This window comes from Miniopterus schreibersii, assembly GCF_964146895.1.
Source record: "Miniopterus schreibersii genome assembly, chromosome: 1".
In the NCBI taxonomy this organism is placed as follows: Eukaryota; Metazoa; Chordata; class Mammalia; order Chiroptera; family Miniopteridae; genus Miniopterus; species Miniopterus schreibersii.
Window position 1 is genome coordinate 30394412 of NC_138101.1, and position 26453 is coordinate 30420864.

General features: G+C 40.0%; 2 protein-coding genes across 5 annotated transcripts in view; both read left to right on the top strand.

Annotated features, from left to right (window-relative positions):
• EXOC1 (exocyst complex component 1) overlaps positions 1-4162 on the top strand; it is a 50092-nt gene extending 45930 nt beyond the window's left edge. For all 4 annotated transcript variants that reach the window (XM_081155331.1, XM_081155329.1, XM_081155332.1 and 1 more), the window contains 2 exons: positions 3-197; positions 1780-4162. In XM_081155331.1, coding sequence (XP_081011457.1) covers positions 3-197; positions 1780-1932 — 348 coding nt within the window. In that variant the 3' untranslated portion in view covers positions 1933-4162. The remainder of the gene's footprint in view (positions 1-2; positions 198-1779) is intronic.
• A 15533-nt stretch (positions 4163-19695) lies between these two features.
• CEP135 (centrosomal protein 135) overlaps positions 19696-26453 on the top strand; it is a 56715-nt gene continuing 49957 nt past the window's right edge. The window contains exons 1-5 of the mRNA XM_081137947.1: positions 19696-19952; positions 20819-20915; positions 22961-23118; positions 24816-25006; positions 25679-25846. Of these exons, the coding sequence (XP_080994073.1) occupies positions 23006-23118; positions 24816-25006; positions 25679-25846 (472 nt within the window). The 5' untranslated portion in view covers positions 19696-19952; positions 20819-20915; positions 22961-23005. The remainder of the gene's footprint in view (positions 19953-20818; positions 20916-22960; positions 23119-24815; positions 25007-25678; positions 25847-26453) is intronic.

Sequence of the window (26453 nt, forward strand, 5' to 3'; positions counted from 1 at the left end):
AGCATTTCTTTGAAGGCGTTGAAGCTCGTGTAGCACAGGGTATAAGAGAGGAGGAAGTAAGCTATCAACTTGCTTTTAACAAACAAGAACTTCGTAAAGTTATTAAAGAGTATCCTGGAAAGGAAGTGAAAAAAGGTCTAGATAACCTCTACAAGAAGGTTGATAAACATTTGTGTGAAGAGGAGAACTTACTTCAGGTAAGCTTAGTTCTTTTAACCATCCTAGATTACATGTCCTTACATATATTGCTTTTCTCCAAAATACTCTTCTAGAAATGCTACAGATTTTTAAGTTTTAGGGCAGGAGGAGAGTTCCATAAAGTATAGACCAGACTAACGAATTCCGTGAGAGAAAAAAAGGAATAATATTTATATAAGTTTATATGGCTTTTCCTATTTACTTTATGTTTTATTGTTTTGAGGCATTACATTGTTTTTCTCTTGTTTGGGGATGGGTTTTTTGTGAGTTTGGGGGATTTTTCATATTTGAGAGGAGTAAGTAAATAACACAGTGGAATGATTCTGAGTTGGGGGTTGAAGTTAGAAATGGGTTCTTAACCTGGATCCAGATTATACTACATGGCTTTGGGTGAGTTAGTTATCCTCTCTGAGCCTCAATTTTCTTATTTGAAAAGTGAAAATGATACCTCCCTCATATAGTAGACATTACTATTATTGTCATGCTATTTCATAGATGAGAAAATCAGAGCTCAAAAAGGTGGAGTAATGTGACCAAGCTCCCATAGCAAATGGGTGGAGAGAGTGATCGAAACCCCATATCGAGCCATTATTCTTTACAAACCATACTGAAAGGCCCAGAGTGAGAATAGTTCTGATTTCAACATCACCAAAGGCTTCATGTGGGATATTATATATGCGTTAGCCTTTGAAAGTCAAATAGTAATTTAACAGATAAAGTGGGAGGAGTGGTACTCCAGGTGGCAGACATATCATGAGCTAAAAGATGAAAAGCAAAAAGTATAATACTGTTTAGTAAATAGTCTTAAATTGGCAGGAATTTGGGATATGAGATTTAGTGTTTATGAGGAAAATTCCTGGAAGTATACATTCCCTCAGCTATCAGGCAGGGATGATAATATAGACCCTCTCCCACCAGGCTGTCATGGGACTTGAGTGGGATAATATGTACTGTGCTGATACAGAGTGAGCATCAATAAATGTAGCCTACTAGTATTAGCTAATATGGCAGTGTGTGTATCAGATTTTGTCTCAATGGTTGTCTATAGATTATAAATTCCTTGGATTGTAGATAATCCTTCTGTCTCATCTTGGTATGTCTACCATGGCATCAGGTAATGTTTTGTATCATCAATTTTAGATAAAGAAATTTTAAACTTTCATTTGAAATGAAATTTAAGCATTGACTATTGCATTTCATTTAGTCACTAGTCTTAGTTCCATACATAATTGTGCATCTCCACATCTGGGTTGGATATTGTAGTAGATGTAATAATAGCTAAAACGTAATGAGTGCTTACTGTGTCAGACACTGTTCTAAGCACTTGTTCCATTCACTCATTTAATCCTCACAAGAAACTTATGAGAAAGGTATTACCCCAGTTTACAGATGAAGAACTTGAGGTACAGAGTGATGGTGTAGCATACTTGAGGTCACATATCTTGTAAGTAGAAGGATCTAGGATGCATGTTTTTCACTGTTATACTCTGCTTAATTCTGCCTTCACATTATTTCTGCATACTTGATTGTGTATTATTTCCGTTCATAGTTTACTTACTTTTATTTTTGTTTTTATAATAGGTGGTGTGGCACTCCATGCAAGATGAATTTATACGCCAGTACAAGCACTTTGAAGGTTTGATAGCTCGCTGTTATCCTGGTTCTGGTGTTACAATGGAATTCACTATTCAGGACATTCTAGATTATTGCTCCAGCATTGCACAGTCCCACTAAACCTTATGGAAGAAGAAAAGATAAATGAAGAAAGCACTCTGAGTATACTAGACACTATAAAAAATATCAGCAACTGTTTTGAGAACTGAGACTTGAAATTTATGTAGTGTTAAATAGTTAATACCATACTACAAATATTCAAGAGCAAAAGTACCAACTTATATAACAGTTTTATTTTATCAATAGTTTGTATACTAACTTAAAACATTTATCTTATAAAATGTCATAGCATTTTTCTATGACTGACCAGGAAATTTTCCTTTATTGCCTAGTTTCTTGTATTTGTGAGTGGTTGTTCTATGAGTAGTGCATTGGGAGTTTTCAGCTTCCACTAATTCACTATTGCTTACAAATCATGTATGCACTAAACATTGTACAGAATTTTTCCCCTGTCTAATGTGTATATTGATGAGGGCTCTCGAAACAATCAATTGTAAACTTGAATTTTGAGGATTATGTGACTAGTAGCAATGATTCTGAAATAAAAGAAACATTTTCAAAAAAGTTTAAATTTGATAATATTAGATCTGTTACATGCTTAACAGATCAATACACAAAAATTAATTACATGTTCATTTACTATAAAACACTTAAAAACATAATAAGAAAAATAAAATCATTTATGATAGCATAAAAATATTTAGTATTTAGGACTAAATTGTTTCCCTCCCTGAGATTCATATATGGAAGTCCCCCCATACGACTGTGTTAGAGATGGGGCCTTTAAGGAGGTGATTAAGATTAAATGAGGTCATGAGGGTAGAGCCCTGATCCAATAGAACTGGTCCCGGTAGGAGAAGAGATACCAGAGCTCTCTCTGACATCTGAGGAGATAGCAAGAAGGCAGCCATTAGCAAGCTAGGAAGAGAGCTCCCACCAGAACCCTAATATGGCACCCTAATCTCAGACTTCTAGCCTACAAAATTGAGAAAGTAAATTTCTTGTTTTTAAGCTATCCAGTCTATGGTATTTTGTTATGGAGTTTAAGACCTTTATGGAGAAAATTATAAAACTATTGAAAGATATTAAAGAAGACCTAAATAAGTGGAGGAATATTTCATGTTTCTAAATAAGAACATGTAATAGTAGATATGGCAGTTATCCCCAAATTTAAAGATTCAGTGCAGATTTCCAGTTTCCAGTCCAGCACATAAGAAGCTTGGAAGTCACTTCTCCATCCTAACAAGTCAAAAGCTGAACAAACTGAAAAATCAACTCTTCTTAGATCTGTAAAAGAAGCGAGGTCACAAGGCAAGCAAACCACTGCCACAACTGGAGAGACCGACAATACAGAGAAACAGCAGAGCTTAGAAACACACAAGCTGAAATACCCACAGGAACCAGTGCTGAGGTAGGTAAAACTGATAAACTATAATTAACTAATTGCTGGAGCCTATGTGGATAAGTCTCACAAATAAAAAATCCAGGGGGACCCAGTCATTGGGATCCCCCCTACACTTTGAATTTTTACCTCCTATAGTTCTACCGGGTCTCACAGTGAATGTCAAGAGAAAAATCTGTGCTCTGGCAGGGGAAGGGGAAAGGAACCATTTTGAAATATGCCAGAGCATTCTGGTTTTAACAAGTTCTGCCCTCAGGAGAAACTATATACCCAAAGCCTAACTGACCTGGGAGAAAGGAAATACTCAACTCCAGCTAGCTGAGCACTTCTACATGGAGGAAGAGAAATACCCAACTTCAACCCACTCTAGTTATCCTTTCCCACCTAAACGGGGAAAGGTGAAATTCACAGTATAGAAGTACAGGCTCACTAAAAGACATACCTATTTATAGGACTGGAGAACACTTCCCCTCTCCCCACAACTTACCACTTTTTACTAAAGTTCTATTGATAGCAGCTCATTTTATCCAGCATCATGTCCAACTATCAAGAAAAAACTACAAGACATACTAAAAGGCCGAACAACACAGTTTAAGAGAGAGCAAGCATCAGAACAAAACTCAGATATGGCAGGGATGTTAGAATCATCAGACCAGGAATTTACAATAACTACGATCAATACGCTAAGCACTGCAATGGATGAAGAGCATGTAAGAACAGATGGGCAGTGTTAGCAGAGAGATGGAAATTCTAAAGTACCAGAAGAAAATGCTGAAGTACCAAAACACTAACAGAAATTAAGAATGCCTTATTATAATGTACACTGCTCATGGCTGGGGGAAAAAAATCTCTGAGGTACAGGATATATCAACAGAAACCTCCCAAACCAAAAAGCAAAGAACAAAGACCAAAAAAAAAAAAAAAATCCAAGGACTGTGGGACAACTACAAAAGGGGTAACATGCATGTAATGAGAATACAGGGAGAGAAAAACAGAAGAAATATTGGAGACGATAATGACAGAATTTTGCCAAGTTAATGTCTGACACCAAACCACAGATCTAGGAAGCTTAGAGAATACCAAGCAGAATGAGTGCCTGAAAAACTACGTCTATGCATATCATTTTCAAGCTATAGATAATCAAAGATAAAAAAATCCTAAAAGAAGCCAGAGGTAAAAAACACTACAGAGCAGGGGTGAGAAACATCTGGCCTGCAGGCTGTATATGGCCAGCGAAATCATCTGGTCCGGCCCTGCCACAGCAACCATAGGCAGGACTCAAAATTCAGTAAATCTAGGAGTTTTTTCCAGAGCTAATTTTTAAGTTGATAATTTAGTATGGCCCTTGAATGATGTTATAAATATCCAAATTGCCCTTGCAGAAAAAAGGTTCCTATAATATAGAGGAACAAAGATAAGAATTGCATCTGACTTCCCAGAAAATGTGCAGGCAAGAAGAGAGTGGGATGAAATATTTATAGTATTCAGAAAAGAAAACCACCAACCTAGAATTCTGTGTCCTGTGAAATTATCCTTCAAAAGTGAATGAGAGATACTTTCTCAGACAAACAAATATTGAGGAAATTAGTTGCCAGTAGACCTGCCTTGCAAGAAGTGTTAAGAGAACGTCTTTAGGGAGAAGGAAAGGATATAGGTCAGAAACTTGGAGTCACATAAAGGAAGAGCACTGAAGAAGGAATAAGTGAGGTAAAAAAAACTTCTATTCTTACTTGATCTAACAGATAACAGTTTGTTCAAAATAATAGCAACAGTGCGCATTCAATTTATGCATGTACATGTACTTATATATGCTTATGTATAAGTGAAATGAATGAGAGCAATGGTACAAGAGATGAGAGTAAAGGAATTAGGGTTATTTTGTTATGTTTGCTTACTCTTTATGAAGGGTGATTTGAAAGAAGACTTGGATTAGTTGTAAATGTTTATCGCAAACTCTAGGGCAACCACTTTAAAAATTTTTTAAAGAAGTATAATTGATATGCTAAAAAAGGAGAGAAAATGGAATCATAAAATCAGTTAAAACCATGAAAAACAAAAAGAATGGAAGACAAAACTAGGAGCAAAACACAAGGGCAACAAACAGAAAATAGTAACAAATATGATAGCTATTAATCCAAGTATCAAAAATCAGTTTTAGCTACACAATACAGTGTAGGTAAATGCCAAGAAAATAATGTCAGATGAAAAACGTAAATCAGTGGAATAAATACAACATGTACCATTAATATAAAAGTTCAGAAACCTTCAAAATTAAACAATATGTTGTTTAAAGTTATAAATGTGTTAAAAAGAAAAGCAAGGGAGTGGTGGCAAAATTCTGGAAAGGTTATTGGGGGCAGGAAGAGAAGGGATGGTATCTGGCAGGGACACACAGGATTTGAAAGGCATATTGTAATGTTTTTAAACTGGGCAGTGGATATATGGATTTCATTGTACCATAATACTTTCATCCTTTACACATACCTTACATACCTTATAATTTTTTTTATATCAGTTCAGTGTTTAATTTTAAAACTTTAAATCAAATGTTTGTGTATATCTTTATTGCTAAATAATAAAACCTCAACATTTACAGATAACAATCTGGGGCCAAAGGAAAGCCAGTGACTTGATCAAGGTCCAAGCCAAGTATTAACAGTTGATATTCTACACAACACTAAACTCCCTCTCAAAGTGCTGGCCGTTTCCTCTTCTAACAGCAGGAATGATGCAGATATAAATATATATCACATCCAAGGACCAAATGCTGTCTAATATCTCCACTAACATAACAGGTGGCATGGCTCTTACTTATAAAAAGGTAGTGGATGACTTTCATGAGCTACAGTTTTCTAGACCTTAAAGATCTATGCTATTGTTTGTTAGAAAGCATAGGCAAACAGGAGCACAGAACTTTTGAACAAACTACTGAAAATAATAACTTAGAGAATAACTGTAGATGAAAAAGTGCTGGGAAAGTAAAAATAGCTATACCAGTGAAGTTAAATATGTAGTATCAGAGTGGTGTCAACGATTAATTCTCATAACTGTCTGCTTTGGGACCCTCTACGTCTGTGCTTCTCAAAACTTTCGTGTACATGTGAAACAAACGGGGATTTTGTTGAAATGCAGATTCTGACTCAGCAGGTTTGAGTGTGGTCCAAGATACTGCATTTCCAACAAGATCCCAACTAATAGCAATGCTGCTGTCTATATGTCTGTAGGCCACAGTTTGAAATGCAAAGCTTTAAGATGCAGAATTATATCTCTCATGCCCCCAAATGATTATTTGTTTTTTAATCCCTTAGAAGATAGCTGACATTAATGCTTGTGATTTAAAGAGTTCTCAGGTTGTTAAATTTGATGGCACTTATAACATGCTCACTTACCTAAACTCCTGAGTATAGTACTAAGTGCATTTAGAAGTGATTCATATTTTCAAAAGAGGATGGGGGAGCCATCAAAAGGCAGTGGGAAAGATGGGAAGCAGGAGAGAAATATATTAAAAAGGTGGAGAAGACATGCTAGGAAGCAATTGAGAACATAGCGAGACAATGTAACATCAATCTATGAGCAATATGAGCAAATCGTTTGCCCAACAATCTTGAGAAAGCAGCTTCTCTAAGATCAGCATCTCAATCGATTTCAATTGCCTATGCAAGACAGTGGGTCTTTCTAGAAGCTAAATATTTTGCCTAGTTGGCTAGAGGAGAGGGTAGTAAAGAAGAAATTAAGAAATTGAAAGGATGTGCTCTAATACGAATTTTATACTTGTCTCCATTTAACTTTAAACAGCCTTTCCTGATCTTTAATTAACAGTACCTTACCCTGTAATTCTCTCAGAAGAGCCTGTTCTTTTTCTTCGTGGCACTGACCATGATTCTTGTCTCCCCTGCTTAGACTGCAAGCTTTATCCCTAGGATCAAGACCATTCTGTCTACCAGGACCTATCCAGCACGGGTAAGTACTTAATAAATATTGAGCTTAAAAGGTAAAAAGTGAACAGATAACACCTGAATTGTTAATTGATGGGAGGAGGAAACTGTCACTCATATTTCTTTACTATTCCCTTCAATGTCTAGAGGACGACCATACTCTCAAATATAAGTTCCACTAGGGCAGAGGCTGTAGCTGCTTCATTCATTGCTTGAGCCCAGTATCTGACATGCCACCTTGCTTTAAGTAACTAGATGTTAAAGACTAATACTCCTGGGTGCCCAGTGGGGGAATTGTTATAAGGAAATTACCCACAAGCTAAAGAAAAACTGTGCTCTGCTCCCAGTTTTTGCTCTACACACATATAGCAGTCTTGCACATTCGAGTAGTAAAAATTCAACAAATGCTTGATGAATTGAATTCATGGAGCAGTATCTTCTGTAGAACTCAGATATGCTCTCTTTGGGAGGAGGGTTCTCCAGGTCTATCTCTGTAAGTTCCTCTGGCAGATGCTGTGGGCTGTGGGGTCTGCCTACTCTTTCTTGCTAACAGCTCACTTTTTATAGGGTAGTAACATGCCCAGACTAATGTGAAAAATCAGTACTGGCATAAACCATTGGAACTCAACCTGCTGCTTATTGAAATCACTGGGGAAATGTTTTAAAATATTCATATGTGTACTTTACCCCAGATAAATAATTAAATAGCATCTGAAGGTAAGGCCAGGTTTTTTATAATCCTCCCAAGTAGTTAAAACAGGCAGCATGGTTGCACTGCTCTAGGCCAGCCTTGGCAATCCAGTCTCCTTTGCCTATATTTGGTTTAGGGGTGTGCATCTGTGTGACCCAGGTCTGTCAGTAGATGTAAGAGAAAGTCTGCCAAGAGTTCCTAGAGAAGATTTTCCAACCTGATAAAAGAGGAAGTTCATAAGCTAGGCAGGGTCTTTTGCCTCTGTCTCTTCTTCCATCTTGGTATGTTGTGAAGTGAGGAGATCATTAGAGCTGTGACAGCTCTGGTCATGAAGAGACACAGCTGACACACCGAGGTGACAGAGCCAAAAAAGCAAGAGCCTGTTTGACTCTGGATCTGCCCAGCCTTCTTGATATATGAAATGATTCTGTATCCTTATGGTTTAAGCCACTGGTCATCAATTATTCTGCGACTTGCATATAGCTCCTTTTCTCTTCTTACTTACAATATAATCCTTATTCTCCCATTCATAATGCATTCATTTATCAAAAGAAGATGCATAACAGTTAAAAATGGGAGCTTTGCAATCAGCCCCAGGTTTAAGTCCCAGCCCTACTTGACTGTTACTAGTTAAAAAGCCCTCTAAGCGGGGTTTTCTCTTTTATAAAAACAATGATGTCTATTTCGTAATTCTATTGTGAGGATTAAATGAAATAATATGTGAAAAGCACTTAGCATAGTGCCTGGCACTGTACTCAATCAGTGTTAGCCTGCTGACATACTATTGCATGCCTGCTGTATACCAGAAATTTCCTCTTGTTCCATTAAATTAAAAGAACAAAAATAATATTCAGTAATGTATTTAATTATTTTATATGACCTCAGGATTTTCCCAGCACAGTAATCATAATTAAAAATCTTATTCACAAATTATACTTTAGGATCTCCACATACCATTCAAAATATGAGATCTATAATGGGATAATGATTTGTTTGTTTTCTGGAAACATTCTATGAAAAGAAAAAGAATATTCAGTCATCGGTAGCCTGGCTCCATTCACATGCAATTAAAATTAGAAGGTGAGAAATACTATGCAACTGTAAAGACGAAGGACCTCGTACCCTTTGGGACAGTATGGATGGACCTGGAGAGTATTATGCTAAGCGAAATAAGACAGGCAGAGAAAGACAAATATCATATGATCTCACGTATATGTGGAATCTAAAGAACATAATAAACTGATGAACAAAATAGATTCAGTGACACAGAAGCACAGAACATACTGACGAATCTCAGAGGAAAGGTGGGGGTGGGGAGAGATTAACCAAAGAATTTATATGCATATATGCACAACCCATGGACACAGACAATAGCGTGATGAAGGCCTGGGGTGGGGAGTGGGTGCAGGGTTGAAGGGGTCAATAGGGAAAAAGGGGACATCTGTAATACTTTCAACAATAAAGATATGTTAAAAAAAAATTAGGTGAGATATAGTAGTAGCCATTCTATTGTAGATTAGAAAATTAGTATTTTGTTTTGTCAATAGTTTTGTAAAGTTAATTTTACTACTCAGAAGTATCAAGTTATTGTTTTCAGCTAGCTATTGCACTAGCAAATTAGTTTCAAAGTCATGTGCCCATTGGTACTTCAGGGTTAAGTTGACAACACAAGATATGCCCGCGTTTGGGAAGAAAAGATGAACTAAAAATCTTACTGTATTAAAATACGTAGGCCCTGGTGAACATTCTCAAATGAGAGGGATTAGATTGGTTTCCTTTTGTCCAGTATGAGGAAAAAAGGTAGGAGGATTATACTGAGGAATCAAAGAAAATGTAGATCATAGAATTATACATGTGCATTAATAGCAAATATGTAAAAAATAACATGTATATAAACAGAGTAGGTGCACTTATTTGAAATTTTATATTGTTTTATTAGAATTTAACATATCATGCATCTCTATACTTTTAAAAAGAGCTTTTATTTTTGGATGGTTTTTCTCTGGTCCAATAACTCTTATTAGTTTACTCTCTTGGCTTTGCCAAGCTGTAACTAAGCCAATAATGATTCTCTGCAACTACTTTGAGTTCAGCATTGGCCAGTCAATATTATAGCACTTAGGGATAGAGAACTTTCTAAAAGGATTTCTAAGTAGTGGAATACAACGTTTAATCCAAAATACCACATAAGAAAGTTTGTAGGCCCTAAAATTTGAGGAAAAAAATCTCGAACTGGTTTATATTAAAATTTACTTATTATTTTACTTGGAACTTACAAAACAAGTTTACTTTAACTATAGCTATAAATGTACTACTACTAACTTGTGCTCATAAAAATTCATTTCCATATTTGTTTATTCAAGAGGCGTAATCTGCTGTAGGATTTATCAAACCATAAAATTGATCACAGTGAACAGTCCTCTCGATGGAAGAAAGAGTAGAGGTGTTTAAGGAGAGTATAATGGATCAAACACCTTGACTTTTACTGATGAAGCCCCAAAGTGATGATGCCCATAGTGACCATTATGCTTATAGTCAGGGTCCCTTGTTTTTAAGTAATTTCCTGCCTCTTAGCCTTTTCTTTGGACCACAGTTTCTTTTTTCTGCCTGAAAAATTATATTGTTCATCAGGGGGTGTAAAATGTATCAAAGTACTCTGGAAATGAACTATTGCTCATTATATATCACAGTATAGTGATTCTGGATCCTGGTGACTATCCATCACAGTCCCTGTGCTCTATAGGATCAGACAGATAACTGTACTCGCTGGACCCATCAGACTCTCTGCCTCTGCCAGAAATCTGAATCTTGAGCTGAGTGACACTGGGTGGAATGAAGACACAGGAGTTAAATTATTCTGATGGTCATACCAAGAGCCACTGTCCATAAATTTATTCTATAAAGATAGCCAGACTCATTCTCTCATATGACTGGTGGTTGATGCTGGCTATTGGTTGGGAGCTCAGTTCCTTTCCACAAGGGGCTCTCCAGGTAATCTCTTAGGATAGTTTGGGCTTTGTCATGGCATGGTGTCTAGGTTCCATGGGAAAGTGTTGAGAGAGAGACATGGGAAAACTGTACTCTTGTTACAATCTACCTACAAGTCACATAGCTTCACTTCTGCATACTGTATTTGTTATCAGAGTGACAGCCCCATGCCTAGACTCAAATTGAGGGGCCATAGACCCTACCTCTCAATGGTAGAGTTTAACTTTGTAAAAAGGGCATCGATGGCATATATATTGGGGAACCTATCTTTAGAAACTTCCATCTGCCACACCTTTCAGTGGCTCTTAGAAAAATTCAAGCTCCTTAACATGGTCCAGAGCACCCTATGCAGCCTGGATATCACCCCCTACCTCTCTGAACTCATCTCTTACCTCTCTCTTTCATTTGCTCTACTCCAGTCACACTTGCCTTTTTTCTGTTCCAGGAACCCACTAAATTAAATTCATTTCTTTTCCCTGAAATACTCTGACCCCAGATCTTTATAAGTCTGCTTTCTTGTCCTTCAAATCTTAGCTCAGATGCCTTCCGTCAGAGAGGCCTTTCCTGACCACCCAGTCTGAAGCAGCTTTCCTCCCCCCATTCTTCTTTCTCACATTATCCCACCTCATTCCTTCATATCACCCATCATAATCGCAAGTTATCCACTTTTTTTTTACTCATTTATTTTCTATCTCCCACCCACACTCTCCACTAGAAGGTAAACGCAGGAATCTTGCCTCTGATTCACCCCTTCATCTCCAGAGCCTGGAAAAATGAGGCCGCAGCATTTAATCTCTGCTCTAGTTTAATCAGATGTAATCCTATCAAGAAAACGCAGCACTAAATCAAGTCTTAATGGCTTTAGGTAACAGTAAATTTTCTCTTGAAGCTATTTCATTTGTTCTATGTTATTTTATTATTCATCATTCAATCATTTATTCATTCATCAAATATTTATTGATGGCCTGCGGGACTAGAGAGACCAGTTCAGAAAGCTCAGAGTGTAACAGGGGAGATGAGTGAGTGAAGAGATCCAGCCTAAATGCTTACAGTCATCATCCTTAGGGAGGAGAGTAGAATGGAGATCAGGATGGGAAAACATTACAAGTGAAATGGGGACTTTCACTTGGGAATCTTGATAATTCTATATTGTTTGAGTTCCTCTACAAGCACATACTAATTGATAATTTTGAAATATGGTAAAAGGTAAATGTTAGTAAAGTTAGTATCTTAGAAATTACTAACGTCATTTTTCTTTTTTGCTTTTCCTAGTGCATATTTTTCCTACTTGGCCCAAGACACCAACCAGTCTCAGAGGGAGGGTAAGAGATTTCATACCGAAAGAGAACATTGATTGTTTACTGGGTGCCAGGCACTGTTCTAAGCAATTTACTTGTAATTCGGAGAGAGAGGATTAATATTCAGCTTCTAACCTTCGAAATAAGATTGTGCAGCCAAATAATAGTCTCAAAAATTAGGTTGTTGAATTGGGAGAGGATTTTCTAAATTCTTTCATTCATTTTCATCCCCCATCCACTAGAAACCAAGCCTGGATGATAGTTCTCTCCTAGGATAGAGAAGAGACTCCACAGAGGGAATCTGACTACGCCATGGTATAAGGAAGGTGTGTTACCGAGGAAGCAGGGAGGGAAGCCATTCCTCTTCAGGCTCCTGGACTGTGGGCAGGAGAGGGCAAGAGAGGAGCAGAGCAGTCAGATATGTTCTGACTGTGTATCAGGTGAGTGGGGGAGACACCAAGGACTTCTCCCTGACTCCCCGCTTGAGACCCTGAGAAGAGGCCTCATTGCAGGATGCCTCATATCAATCCTAGTGGGGCCAGCGTGCCTAGGTGGTGGAAGGTCATGAGGTTTAACTTTAGAGTCATGTATATTTACCATACGGGGCCCTTGTGACCGAGAATACCTGAGAATCTGGCTGGGGATCCACAGTGCTGGTGAAGTGGGTAAGGGCCTGCAAGATGGGCCAGGATGAAATGGGAGTCACAGCCAGAAGTCAAAGGAGTAAGCCTTCCAGGGGAGGCAGAGTGAGTCAGAGAGGGCCATCAGAGAGAGAGAGAGAGATTCATTTATCACACCAGCTACAGGCTTCAGCTGCAGTGCCAGCAACACTGAAAGCAACTAGGCAGACAAGGGTAGAAGAGGTTCCCAAAGACCACAGTCTTCCCCTAGGTCACATGGTCAGGCAACCCCACACCTCCTCATACACATACACACAGTTAACATCTTGGAGCTGACAGGGTAAGAAATCTGACAGACTGAGCTTTTGTTTTCTTAGAAAAACTAACATTACCTAAAGGGACTGTTTAAATTATTGGATCAGATTAAGTTTAAACAAGGAAGGATTTAAACAATTATTTTTACTCCTTACCAGTAGGTGGGGACTGAGGAAGAAGGCTGGGTGAGTTAACAAAGGGACTACAATGTCTCCATACTTCTGAGATGTGGTGTGAGTTAATTCACGATCCTGCTAAATAAATTTAAGAATCAATTACAATACAGAGTATTAAATGCTATGAAAAGAAGCCTAGGGTGCTATGGGAGCTCTATGCAGCAAAAGTAATTGCTGTATTGGATCAGACCCATAGAGCATCCAGCCCAGGATTTGGTCTTCCCAGTGAAACCTGAGTACATTTGCACAGGGGTGGAGTGAGGGAGTGTGGTTGATTTTGATTTTGTGTTTTATCAACTGGCAAATGAAGGGTATTCATTGAAATATCACCAGCTTCTCATAATATCCCATTACATATTTGGCACCCATTGAGTTCTCCAACTCTTCTTGAACATTTTTATACATCTGCACCATCTCTTGGAGGTTTGAAGTCTCTGTAGAGGATATTTCTGAAATTTCCATTTGTTTTCATCCAATCTTGGTGAGTTAGGAAGAGTGGGATGAGGCAGGTTCTGTTTATCAGAATCTTCCTCTTCAGATGGTGTTCCCCTGCTTTAGAGGAACAAAAGGCCAAAGTATATTTATGTTCAAGGATTAGATAGTATGATTTGCTCAAAACAAATTTTATTTCCTCACATCCAGTTCTTCTCCTTGCTCTGTATGATAACTCATGGCTTTTTGGGTTTCTCTGAAGTGGAATAAGTCCTTGGTCAGTAATTAAAATGGCTAGTTCACTGTCATAACCAAAACTTTAAATGTGGCTTAATGGTCAATGTTCTCACCCTTCCCTGGCTTTTGCCTGCTGCACGCAGAGAAGAGAAGGGAAGTGGTCACTGTTTCCTCTTTTCCAGTTCCCAACTTCAATTCCTCTTCTGCCCAAATTACTAACGGAGGGAGAGGAGGGAAAGGGGCAGGAACGTCCTTACTTGAACAGTATTGCCATGAAACAGATCTGCTCGCTAGCCCTGCTAGATATTTAAACCTGACTCTTCTGTTGTGGGTGCTTTGGGAACCCTCCTTCCTCCTTCCCTGAGGATCTAACACCAGCAGCTCACTTGGGAAAAGTAAATGAATCTCTCTTTCCAGGGATCTCTTACCACTTCCTCCACCCTGCAACTGGCACCATCTCTAGCTTCTCTCCAGAAGACTCCCTGTCTTCCCTGGAGGCCTTCCTAGATAGGACCCTTTTCTGTTAGGTGTTAGTTGCAGACCACAGAACCCCCTGAACTAGGCTATGGGAAGCTTACAAAACTGTTTAGAAAGGTGAGAAGAACAGGCTCTAGGCAGTTTCTAGAAACAGCTCCTACTCCCAAGGTCAGTTTCCAGCAGTGTGCAGGAAGCTCTTGATGCTACTTCTGTCACTACCCACACTAGCAGAAAGATGCTGCTCTCCCTCCTTCATCTGGTTCCTAATGCAATTCTCATATGAATGCTGATGAGAGCAGAACTTCAGCTCAAGAGAGCCCATGGAACACCTGGATTCAGCTTAGCCCTCCAGCCTCACATGGGAAGACACACAGGAGCCTGGAGTGGATGCCACCGCGCCCAACCCACAGGACCTGGTACAAGAACCATGATCTTCTCTCACGTGAGGCTCACACCTGGTTGTGGAAAAGATACAACAAGCTCTGAGAGGGCGTTAACTCAGGATTTTCTCCTTCACTCAAAGGATACATATTAAGTGGTCTCTTCAAATCCCCTCTGGATTTGAGATGAAGAGAGAAGCTCTCCAAAAATTCCTGAATCGATTTTTAAATTTACACTTGCAGAACCCTGATTTGGCCTGGAAATAAATCATAGCTGATTCAAGCCTTCTTTGCCAGTGACTGCTCAGTGGTGAGCACAGAACCCAGCTGGCCACTAAAGCGAACTCTACCAAGGGATTCTGGGAGACATTTTCCTACCTGATGAAAAAGAAGCGTATGAGGCAAACCTTTTTTTTTCTTGTCACAAAATTCCTGTCTCCCCTACCCTCACTTCTTGTTTTGGGGGCTCCTGCATACAGGCCTGTTTCTTAGACCTCTTTCTCCATTCTGCAACCATGGAGCAATAGGGTCTAGGATAGAAACCTCCCATGAGGCGAGTGTAGGAGGATGGAAACTGGTCAGGTCCTTGGTGGTGCCATTGAACTGCAAACCAAACTAGGCCTGCACTGCTATTTTGTCAAGTGAAAAAATGCTTTTATCACTTAACCAATTGTTACTCAGGCCTTCTGATTCCTGCAGGCAAATGCATATTGACAGATACCCAGGCTGAGTTCCTAGAACCTGTTGAGACAGACAGAGACAGAGACACATGCTACATAAAAGATTTGGATCAAGCCCAAGTCATCAGTGAGTATTTTCCTCTCTCTGAGTGAGTTTTATTGGAATCTGGGTTAAAGAACAAGCCTTGGAAGTTAAATTGTGACTATGACTGAATAGATAGTGAGAGAACTCTGAAGACATTTACCTCCCTGGAGTGTGTTCACATTTCAAAGTGGGGGCAAAACCTGCAACCAGGGTGGCATCCCAGGAGCTGTAAACCCGGAGAGGCTGGTTTTGTCTTCCTCCTTGAGACATTTATTTACATTCCAAAAGGTAGGAACTCAGAACCTTTCCCTTCTCTTCCCTGGGAAAATAAGTTTCTTTCTAGGGAGGGGGAGGGAAAGAGCTGTCCCTCTCATATATAAACTCTCAGATTCTTAATTTGCAGAAAGGGGGGCAGGGGGATGTTCCTCCCTGCAGTACAGAACCCTGTACAAGTAGGGTGACATCTGGCTCTCTCCATATCACCCTGGGATGTTGGGCAAGGGAACTGATAGTTATTTATGTGAGTAATAACTGATCTTTGCTACAGAAACCTCATATTTGCATTTAGGACACTATGACATAAAAATAGATATTAAAACATAGCCAGAGAAAAGGCCTGTGCTTGTTTCTTCACCGGAGAACATGTGACTCAGTTGCTAAGATGGCTAACGTGATACTAGACTGTGTTGATGCTCATTGAGTGGGCTGTGCAGATATGTCAAAGGAAAGAAAAGATCCCAGTGCTTAGTCCCAATTTGATGCAATCACTTCTGGATATAGATTTCAATAAGAAAACTGAAAAACTAGAGTGTTCTACTGCAGAGGAGGAAGCCAGGTAAGTGATGGGCTTGGAGACCACATCCTGTGAGCAAAAGTTGAAGGACCCGGGCATCACCACATGTATGGGGAAAAGATTCAAGTTCTTTTGATTGCTCGGAACAAACTGCTCACACTCATGGAGAGGCAGATTTTAGCTTCATATAAAGAAGAATTTTTCTAACAAAGATTTCAGCAATGCAGTGAGCTGCTTTGAAAAGTAGTAAGTTCTCTTATCATTGGAAGTAGGAGGTGGCAGCTGGGATGGCCCTCTGTTGGGAGAGGTTGCACAGGAAACCTGTCTTTTGTGTGAGAACTTGGTCTAACTGATCTCTTAGGAGCCTGGCCACTCTATGTCTCCGCAAAGTTTAACTGATCATCATCTGAATATTCTCTTTATTGACTATTGTCCTACCGAGTTCCCTTCCTTGGCAGTCTGCTAAATTCAGAACTCTTAACTACCAGAGTAGAAGTTGAGGCTGTATCACTTATTTTGTAACTTCTAGTAAGGTACTTATCCCATCTGTAAAACTGGGATACCAATACTTCACGGGATGATTAGGGTGATGAACTGAAACAGTACCTGGAAAGCAGCACTTAAAACAGAACCCAACAAACATTTAATACACAATGGCTATTATCAGTTTGCTAGTATATTTCTTATTGTCTTTCTCCGCCTTTCACTGGGCCACTTACCTGTCCTTCACATCTCCATTAGTTTTAATTTACACGCCTCTTATTTTCGGTGAACTTGAGTCTCTTTTCTTATGGTAAAGAGCCATTTGATGAATTACATTTTCATAACTTTGCCCATTTAAAAATTATTTTCCTAATATGTTCTAGTATTTGTTAGCTACTTCACTGTCAACTCATGGGAGCTCTTTGCATATTAGGTCTATGGTAATAGTTGTAAATGTTTTTCCCAGCTTATTCTTTCTCCTTCGACCACAGAACTTTTGACATGTAGAAGTTTTGTTAAAAATATATATATTACTGTTTATCAATCTTTTCATTTATGCAGAACTCCTACTCTTATCTCTACTTTTACTCCAAAGGGTGATTAAAAGGTGTAATTCCTTGCACTACCATTATGAAATGAAAATCTCTGGTCTTTGTAGACACACAAAATAAACTGCTAGATCGTCAAGATGCCTTAGTGTTGTGCTTTTAAAAGGGACCCTTTCTTGAAAATTATTTTCCATTGTGTCTGCTGCTAAAGAATAGCTTCTCATAGCATCTGATCATTTGCACAGCTTGAATGCCTTTTGCAGCCAAGTCACTACGGAGGCTCCACTGCAAGGCTCCAGACAGACTGGAACTATCATAACCATTATCCTTATCTGCCAGTAACAATCAGGTTGCCAGCCAAACCATACACCTGTGGCAGTAGGGAAATTGAGTCCCTGGTGCTTAAATAAAAGGACGTAAATTAATTGGTAGTAATACTGACATTTTAGCCCTATCTCTGGGCTACTTGCTGAAGGCAGGCAACTTGGCCATACTAACTAGACTTGGTGTCAGAAGGCCCAGTTTGTTCAGTTCAGTTCAACTTGAATTCAGTTCACACTTTTTGATCTTTTATTAAGCTCCAGACAATCTGGGTTGTGGGTCCAAAGAAGAACACATTTATCTTCTGTATACTGTACAGAGCTCACAATTTAAAGACAGAAACAGGATCATGAATGCCTGCAGTAGAATTAACAACATGCAGACACAGAATATGTTTTGAAAATACAGAGAAGAAACCTGGGAAAGGGCCTCGATTTATCTCTGTTAAGTTTCTCCTATGCATTACCTGCACACACCCAGTGTTTCCTGGTGAGTTATTTTTACTCACACCACTTCTGACAAACAATGAGAGGGTGTTTTCCCCCCTTCTGACATCAAATAAATACATGGTGTGTTTTACGAAACTGCTCCAACTCTCAGGACACTCCCTGGTACAGAATTCATTTCTCACACTGACAACCCAGACTTAGTGCAGACGACACAGGTTAAGGGTTCAGTCTTACAAGACTACCCCTCTCCACTTCTGATGCCAGTCTAAGCCCCAGGACGTCTGTACTCTGACTGGCTAAAACTTGGGGGTTCCTGTGACCCTCTTCAGGTTAGATAATTTCCTAAAATGGCTCACAGAACTCAGGAAGGCACTTTACATACTATTACCTGTTTATTACAAAGGATACAAGCCAGATGGAAGAGATGCATAGGGCAAGGCACAGGGAAAGGAGTGTGGAGTTTCCATGCCCTCTCCAGGTTCTGTCCTCTCAGCTCCTAGGTATGTTCACCAACCCAGAGTCACCAAACCCTGTTGTTTAGGATTTTTATGGAGGTTCCATTACATAGGTATGATTGATTAAATTATTGAAACTGGTGATTATCTCAATCTCCCTGTCCCCTCTCTGGTGGTTGGGGAGTGGGGCTGAAAGTTCCAAGCTTCTTACCAAGGCTGGGTCTTTCTGCTGACTGTCCCCCATCCTGAAGCTACCTAGAGCCCTGCTGAGAACCACTTCATTAGAACAAAAGACCCTCCTATCACCCTTGTCACAAGGAAATTCCCGGCTGGGGCCACTATCTGTGTGGAGTTTGTCCCTTCTCCCATGTGTGGGGGTTTTCTCCTGGGTGTCTGGTTTCCCTCCACATCCCAAAGATGTGCAAGTTGGCTCCATTGGGGTGTCTGCATTGACCCTGAGTGGGTGTGGGTGGCCCTGCGGTGGACGGGTGTCCTGTCCGGAGTGGGTTCCCACCTGGGCCCTGAGCTGCAGGGATAGGCCCTGGCCACCCACCACCCTGAACTGGGTTAGAAAATAATTATTTTTATCAATCTTTTTGAAATATATGTATAGGTCACACTTATTTCAATGTTTAATATTATAAGTGTTTTGGGTCTTTCTTTAGAAGTTTGACGATGTTTCTTGCAACCAGAAACATGTCGTAGGAACTTAATTCTTGTGCATACCAACGAGCCGAGGGTGAGCTGGTTTTGTTAGACGTGCTTCTGCTTAAAGTCACAGCTGCCGAGGACTTGCGGAGCGAGGAGCCGCGCAGGCAGCAGCCGTCCTGGGCGCCGTCGGGGATGCCTCCGACGCGGACCTTCACGCTGGAGCTCAGCGAGCAGGCGCCCGCCTTGCGCGCGAGCGTGACGGCGGACCCCCGGCGGGAGCCCAGCCGGGGCAGCGGTTAACCCGGAGCCGGACGCCCAGCGCCCGCCTGCAGGAGGCGCCACCCCGGCATCCGCGGAGGTCCCGCGTCGGCTGGCCGCCTGGGGGCGCTGTGGCCTCGCGCCGCCCTGCCCATCCGTTTCCGGGCACCGGGGCCCAGCGCCGCCGTCGCGCCGGGCGCGCCTCCGCAGCGCGCCGCTTCGCTCTCCGCTCCCGTTACCGGGGCAACGGCGGCGCCCCCTGCGCGCCGGCTGGGACGGTCTCTCCGCGCCATTTTCAAACTGCCCTCGCGCCCGAGCCAGTGTTTGGGACGGAAGGAGCCAACGAGGAAGGCGGGCTCGAGGGCGATGCGACCGCCGACGGAGGGAGCGGCGGCCGGAGCTGCGGGTGAGGGCGGCCGCGGGGGCTGCAGGGCCCGGCGGGGCGGCGGCGGCGCCCTCGCTTCCCGGGCGGTCCCCGCGGGCAGGGCCCGGGCGCTGCCGGGAGGGAGGCCGCGCGGCCGCGGGAGGAAGTGGGTCCGGGCGGGGCGGGGCGTGGAGAGTCCCCGCAGGCTCCGCTGCCGACATCCCTTCGCTTTAACCCGGGGCTGCCGGCTCGCCGCCGGCGCGCTCGCCGCGGGCGCCCTGCTGCCCGTGAGACCCGCCAGCGTCTGACGGACGGGTTGATTTAAAAGTTAAATGCCCTCTTCGTTTAGAACCGTCCGAGCTCTTTGTAAACACAGACATGCCCAGAGCTTAGGGCGAGAGGCTCGTGTTGAAGTTTGCCCCGCACCCCTCTACCCTCTCCACCTCCAGCGCTGCTGGTCTGAGGTCGGGGACCCGAGGCCGCCTCACTTAAGGTTGCGTTTGGTTTGAGGTAGACCCTGTGCGCGCGGGAGCACGCGCGCACACACGCACGCACACACGCACACACGAGACTTCAGTAAAATACGATGCACTGGCTTTCAGACGTCAGCCCCCAGAGCGAAGCAGGTGGACTGTCCTCAACTCATGCCGGGGACCTCCAGACCTAAGGCTTTGTGTGGCTTTGCTAGAAACGTCCAGTACAGCCCAGTGTTGGACATTGGGGCTGGGGCGGGGGCTGGAGACAGTAGCCCCGTGGATGAGGAAAGTTAAATACGCGTGTTTTTGTTTTGTGGTTTGGGGTCTCCCCCCCCTTGGGAGGAGTTTAATCTTTTTCATTTGTTCTGTATTTTCTTATTTACATTCATTCCTTTTCTCTCCCTCCCTCTCTCTCCTTTTCTCCCTCTCCAGGATGTGAGGAAGTATTATTTCTGGGTAACCAAAGTTGGTACCAGACAAGGAGAGGAACCTTTGAGTGGTGAAGCCCTGCTAATTCTTGGTTTGACAGGTGTGTGTATATCTGAAGTCTCCAGGAGTTTCTAAAACACCCTGCATCAGTCAGGCCCCTCTAGAAAGTCCAAAGCAGGGGTTGGGAATGTCCCTCCCTCGGAATAATTTGATCTGGCCCTGCCAAGGCAACTGAAGGCAGGACTGGAAATTCAACAATTACAGGAGCTTTTTTCATAGCTAATTTTTAAGTTGATGATTTTGTATGGCCTGCGAATGATATTATAAATATCCAAATGGCCCTTGGCAGCAAAAAGGTTCCCCACCCGTGGTCTAAAGGGACACCACTCCGAAGAAAAGGTTAGGGAGAGTGGAAAAAGAAAGATTTGTAGAACGGAGTAATCAAGGAGAGGTACAAGTGATTTGTTCAGTTGAAGTGGCATGGTACAGAAACCAGAGTGCTGGACCAGGACTTGAGACCTGACTGCTCACCTGCTTTGTGGACCTGTGGTTTGGGAAAGTTAGTCTCTTGGGGGCAGCCTTTCCTCATCTCTGAATAGGGAGCGCTCTTTGGGCTCCTCTGCCTGACCCAGTAGTTGTGAGGTTTCACATTTATAAATTGTGAAGAACAGTAGAGCTGTAAAACAAAGTTTTTATTTGGCTTAGAGTACTAGGACTCTATTTTCCTGGCAAAGGTTAGAAAAGAACAAAGTTTCTAAAGAAGTGATCTTTGGATAACTACATTTTAGGGCAGATTGATAGAGAATAACTGGTATTTTAAAAGGCAAGAATAAAAATGTGTATAGAGGTACTTACGTGTTTGTGTGTTTTTTATAATTGAAGTAAAATTTACCTGGTAAAACACATAGACCTTAATTGTACTTAGTTGAAAAGCTTTTACAAATGTATACACTTGTGTAACCACTACCCCAATCAGTATAATATTTTCTTCACCCCAGAAAGTTCCCTCTTAACCCTTCCAGTCAATCTCTACCCACCCACACAGGCCCCAGATGACTGCTATTCTAATTTCTGTTCACATAGTTTAATTTTGCCTGTTCTTGAACTTTATATAAATGGAATCATACAATATACGTGGATGGCTTCTATTGCTCAGATAATGTTATTCAAATTCATCTGTGTGGTTGACATGTATCTGTAGTTCCTTCCCTTTTATTTCTGAGTAGTATTACATTGAATAAATATATCACAGTTTCTTTATCCTGCTGTTGATGAATATATAGTTTGTTTCCAGTTTGGGGCTATTATGAATAAAACTGCTATGAGTATTCTTGTGGAGTCTCTTTGTAGATGTTTATTTTCATTTCTTCAAATTCCTAGGGATAGAATTACAGAGTTATAGAGTAGAAGTATGTTTAACTTTATAAGAAATTGCCAGATATTTTCCACAGTGATTTTACAGTGTAAGGATTCCAGTTGCTCCAAATCCTTGACAGCCTTTGGTATTATACTTTTAATTGTAGCCATTCTAGTATGGGTGAGATTGTATCTTATGGTGGTTTGAATTTATATTTCTTCCATAATGGTATTAAGCACCTTTTTACATGATTATTCCCATTCAGATATCTTTTGCAAGGTGCATGTTCAACTGTAGCCCGTTCTCTTATTAGGTTATTCGTCTTTATTAAGAGTTGAATTGTAAGAGTTCTTTGTATATTACTTATACAGATTATTTTTAGATATTATGAATATTTTCTCCCACTTGTTTGTGTTTTTGTTTTAATGGAATATTTTGATGAGCAGACATTTTTAATTTAAAGTCCAATTTTTCAAGTGTTTCTTTCATATTGAGTGCTTGTTAAAGATTCTCTTCCTACCTCAGGCTCAGGAGAATATTTTTCTTTGTTTTCTTCTGGAAGCTTTATTGTTTTTCACTTTTACATATAGGTTTATGAACAGATACTCATTTTAATGCAGCAACAAGAATCTCATAAACATCCTATTTAAATCAATCTAAATATTCGAGAAGTCTGCCTACCTAAAGAAAAAAAGTAATTGCTTCCTATTAAAAGAATATTTCCTTCTTATCATGAAACAATAATAATAGCTATAGTAATAGAATGATGTTTCACTCTTTTCTTTTAGGACATTAATTTTTGGATGTGAATAAGACTAGTTTTGGAAGACAAGATGACTACAGCTGCAGAAAGAAAGTATATTAATATTAGAAAAAGATTGGATCAGTTGGGATACCGCCAGACTCTGACAGTGGAGTGTTTACCTTTGGTAGAAAAACTTTTCAGGTAAAGATGAAAATACAGTTCTAAACCTGTATGATCCTTAATCCCATTTATCTGGTTTGATTGAACTTCATGCTTCAGTGAAGAAATGGGTACATTTTTGAAAAGCCCTTAAATCATCCAAAGCGTATCAATTCATCTCAGATCCTACTTCCCCATCATCAATTCAGGGTCTCCACATTGCAGAACCCCAGAGGTCACCACACACCATACCATCTAGAGTAAACATTTCTGAGGGTTTTCCCTGTGAATAGAATTACAGGTTTTTTATGTGGTTTTCTGATATAATTGGGAGTTCTATGTCTGCCTCACTCACTGGTCTTTAATTACTGTTGTATTAATAATGATGGTTCTCTAATATGTGGTTAGTCATTTCTTAAGCTGTTACATGTCACCTCAACTGAAAGATCCTTTGTGATTTTCTTTTCCACATGAGCTCTAGGACTGGTTTGAGACTGGAGCAGGGAAATTGCTTAGGGAGCTATTGCAACAGGACAGTGATTTTCAGTGGGTGTGCCATGGCAGATTCACTGGTGCGCTGCAAGTTGTTTTAGAACATGCAATACCTGACTATTTAGTCAAGGATGCTGCCCTATTTTCCCTTAGATTGTCAAATAAAAAAATGACAGCCAACACAACAGTAGCCATCTGGTGTGAATGAATCAAAATTATACCTATTTTTTTGGTCAGAATAATATATATTTTTGTGTGTCACAGAATTTTAGTAATTGTTTTATGTGTGCCGTGAGATGAAAAAGGTTGAAAATTGCTGCAGTAGTACTATAAGAGATGATAATGGAAAAGAGAGAATGAATGAAAAATATTTTGTGGTCTTCAATATGGCCCTCAAAACTCTTCCTCATCTAGTCCCTGCAGCTTCATCTCCCATGTATTGAACCACTTGAAGCTCCCTAACATATGTACATTCTCACCCGTGGTCTCTCCATATGCTGTTCTACCTGTTCAACTCCTTCTTCCCTCTCCCTCTTCCCTTGCCCTTGCGCTTGGTTAGCTGTACGGTCTGTTGACTCCATCATGTCTGTTACATGCCACCTTAACTACTTATCATCATTGGAAACTTCCATTTGATCTCTCTTTAGAATTCAAACTCCATGAGACTAGAGACTGATTTTATCACTACTGTACCTAGGAAAGGCCGAACACATAGTTGGCACTGAAGTATTTGTTGAGTTTATCACATAGTATTATAATTTCTTGACAAACTGTCTGTAGAATATAAGCTCCAATGACAGTGGGTTCTTTATTGTGTTCCTAGCTCAGTAAGTATTGGAGTAAATATTCCACTGGTCTGTGTTCTTTAAGGTAAGGAACTGATTTTAATTTATTGTGTACCTGGCACTTAGCATATAGCAAGCACTCAATAAATTATTTGCTGAAAGAACAAATAAGTTTCACAGATTCTTACAGGATCAGGTGACTAATTGGCCATGGAGGAATGAGTGAGAGGGGAGATTCAAAGATGATTCTAACTATGTGTATATAACTCATAACTTTTAATCAATCTTGTTTTGAGAAATTTTAAAATGTTTCCTGGTTCCTTGAAAGACTCCTAGTGTTTGTTTTTAGATTTGAGTTCTCTTGGATTTAACATATTTACGCCTTTTATAATTATATTTTTAGTTATTAGAAAGTTAATGGGATGTTTTCTTGTATTTACATTTTCCGTTCTTTAATTCTAGTGACCTAGTTCATACTACAGAAAGTCTTCGGAAATCAAAATTATCTGCTGTGAAAGCTGAAAAAGAAAGTGCCAATTTTGATTTTCTTTTGGAACCTTATAAACTTGAAAATGCAAAATTGAGCAGGGAAAATAATGAATTATACCTGGAATTAATGAAACTGAAAGAACAATCAGCCCAACACATTAAAGGTAAAATTTTGTGATTTTTTTTTTGTTTACATGCCATATTTTTGTTCCCTTTCATTTTATATGTAGGAAAGGCTAATCTAATTTTAAAACTATTGATTAGAAAATGTGGTAGTCTTGCTAACAGCTCTTGAAATTGTGTAGGGTTTGTTGAAGAGTTACTGAGAAGTAAAATAAATTTTCATTCCATATTTGTATTTGTCTGCACTATATCTGGATTAAATTTTTAGATTTACAATTGCTATAGAAAAGATTAAATTCTGGAACTGAGGGAATGTTCTTGAAACAACTCTTGTTTTTCCTATACTGAAAAAAGAGGATTAAAGTAGGTACAATGAAATGATTTCAGAAGTACTGGGCAAAGGGTAATTACGTGGCTGAAAGCCATGTCCAAAACCTGGCATGAATTCATAATTTCTTAGCTTAATACCCAATTTACTGGATCAAAAGCCATGGTTTATATTAGCCCCATACAACAGAAGAAAAATACAATTCCCTTTTGTGCTTAATGACTTATTTGCAGTTTGTTAATAGTGGTAGAAAAGGTAGTAGCCTTTCAAACAAAGCATGTGTAAGAATTAGGTAGAGCCTTTCAAATTGGTGACTTTGTATTTTGTGAAGCGAAGGAACTTCGTAGATTTCTTGATCTGTAAAATAGTCTTTGAATCTTTTAAGAGTTGAAAACTACATTGAAGCAGTGTACGCGTGAAACAGCTGATCTGAAATTTCTAAATAACCAATATGTTCATAAACTCAAACTTTTGGAGAAAGAGAGCAAAGCTAAGAATGAAAAAATTCAACAACTCCAAGAAAAGAATTTGCATGCTGTCGTACAAACTCCAGGTACATCTGTTCCTTCTCCAAACAAATTGTATACATCTAATCTTTTAAAGATATTTAAACTTTTAACTGAAATAGGACTGGATTTTCATGCTTAGACTTTAGTATTTGTAAAGGTATATTTGGATAGTCGCATAAACTTTTTGATTTATTTCTGAATATACAGGTAGTATTTCCTACATGTGCTTAGAAAAACTTATATAATAATAATTTCTTAGATGTAAGAAGTCTAACTTCAATACCCAGAGTTTTATTTCCTTAATCACTGTTTTAAATTCTCTCGCCTATTATTATTATTATTATTTTAGTTATAAAAGTAATCCATACTCAAAGAATTTGGAAAAGATATAGTTTTTTAGTTTATTTTACTGTTTTCAGTTTTATGCTCAGTAGTTCTCGAGCAACAGAAAAGATGATGGGGCATATCCAAGTTGATGGTTGTCTAGGCATAAGGTTGGTGGAAGAATGTCCAGTACTAGTGACAAGGTCATTGAGAGGTCTGAACCATGGGATCAAGGTTATAGAAGTAAATGAGACATAGAAAAATGCAGGATTATGAGACTAGGTAGAGACTGAGAGATTAAAGAGCACAGTGTGGACCAATAGTAAT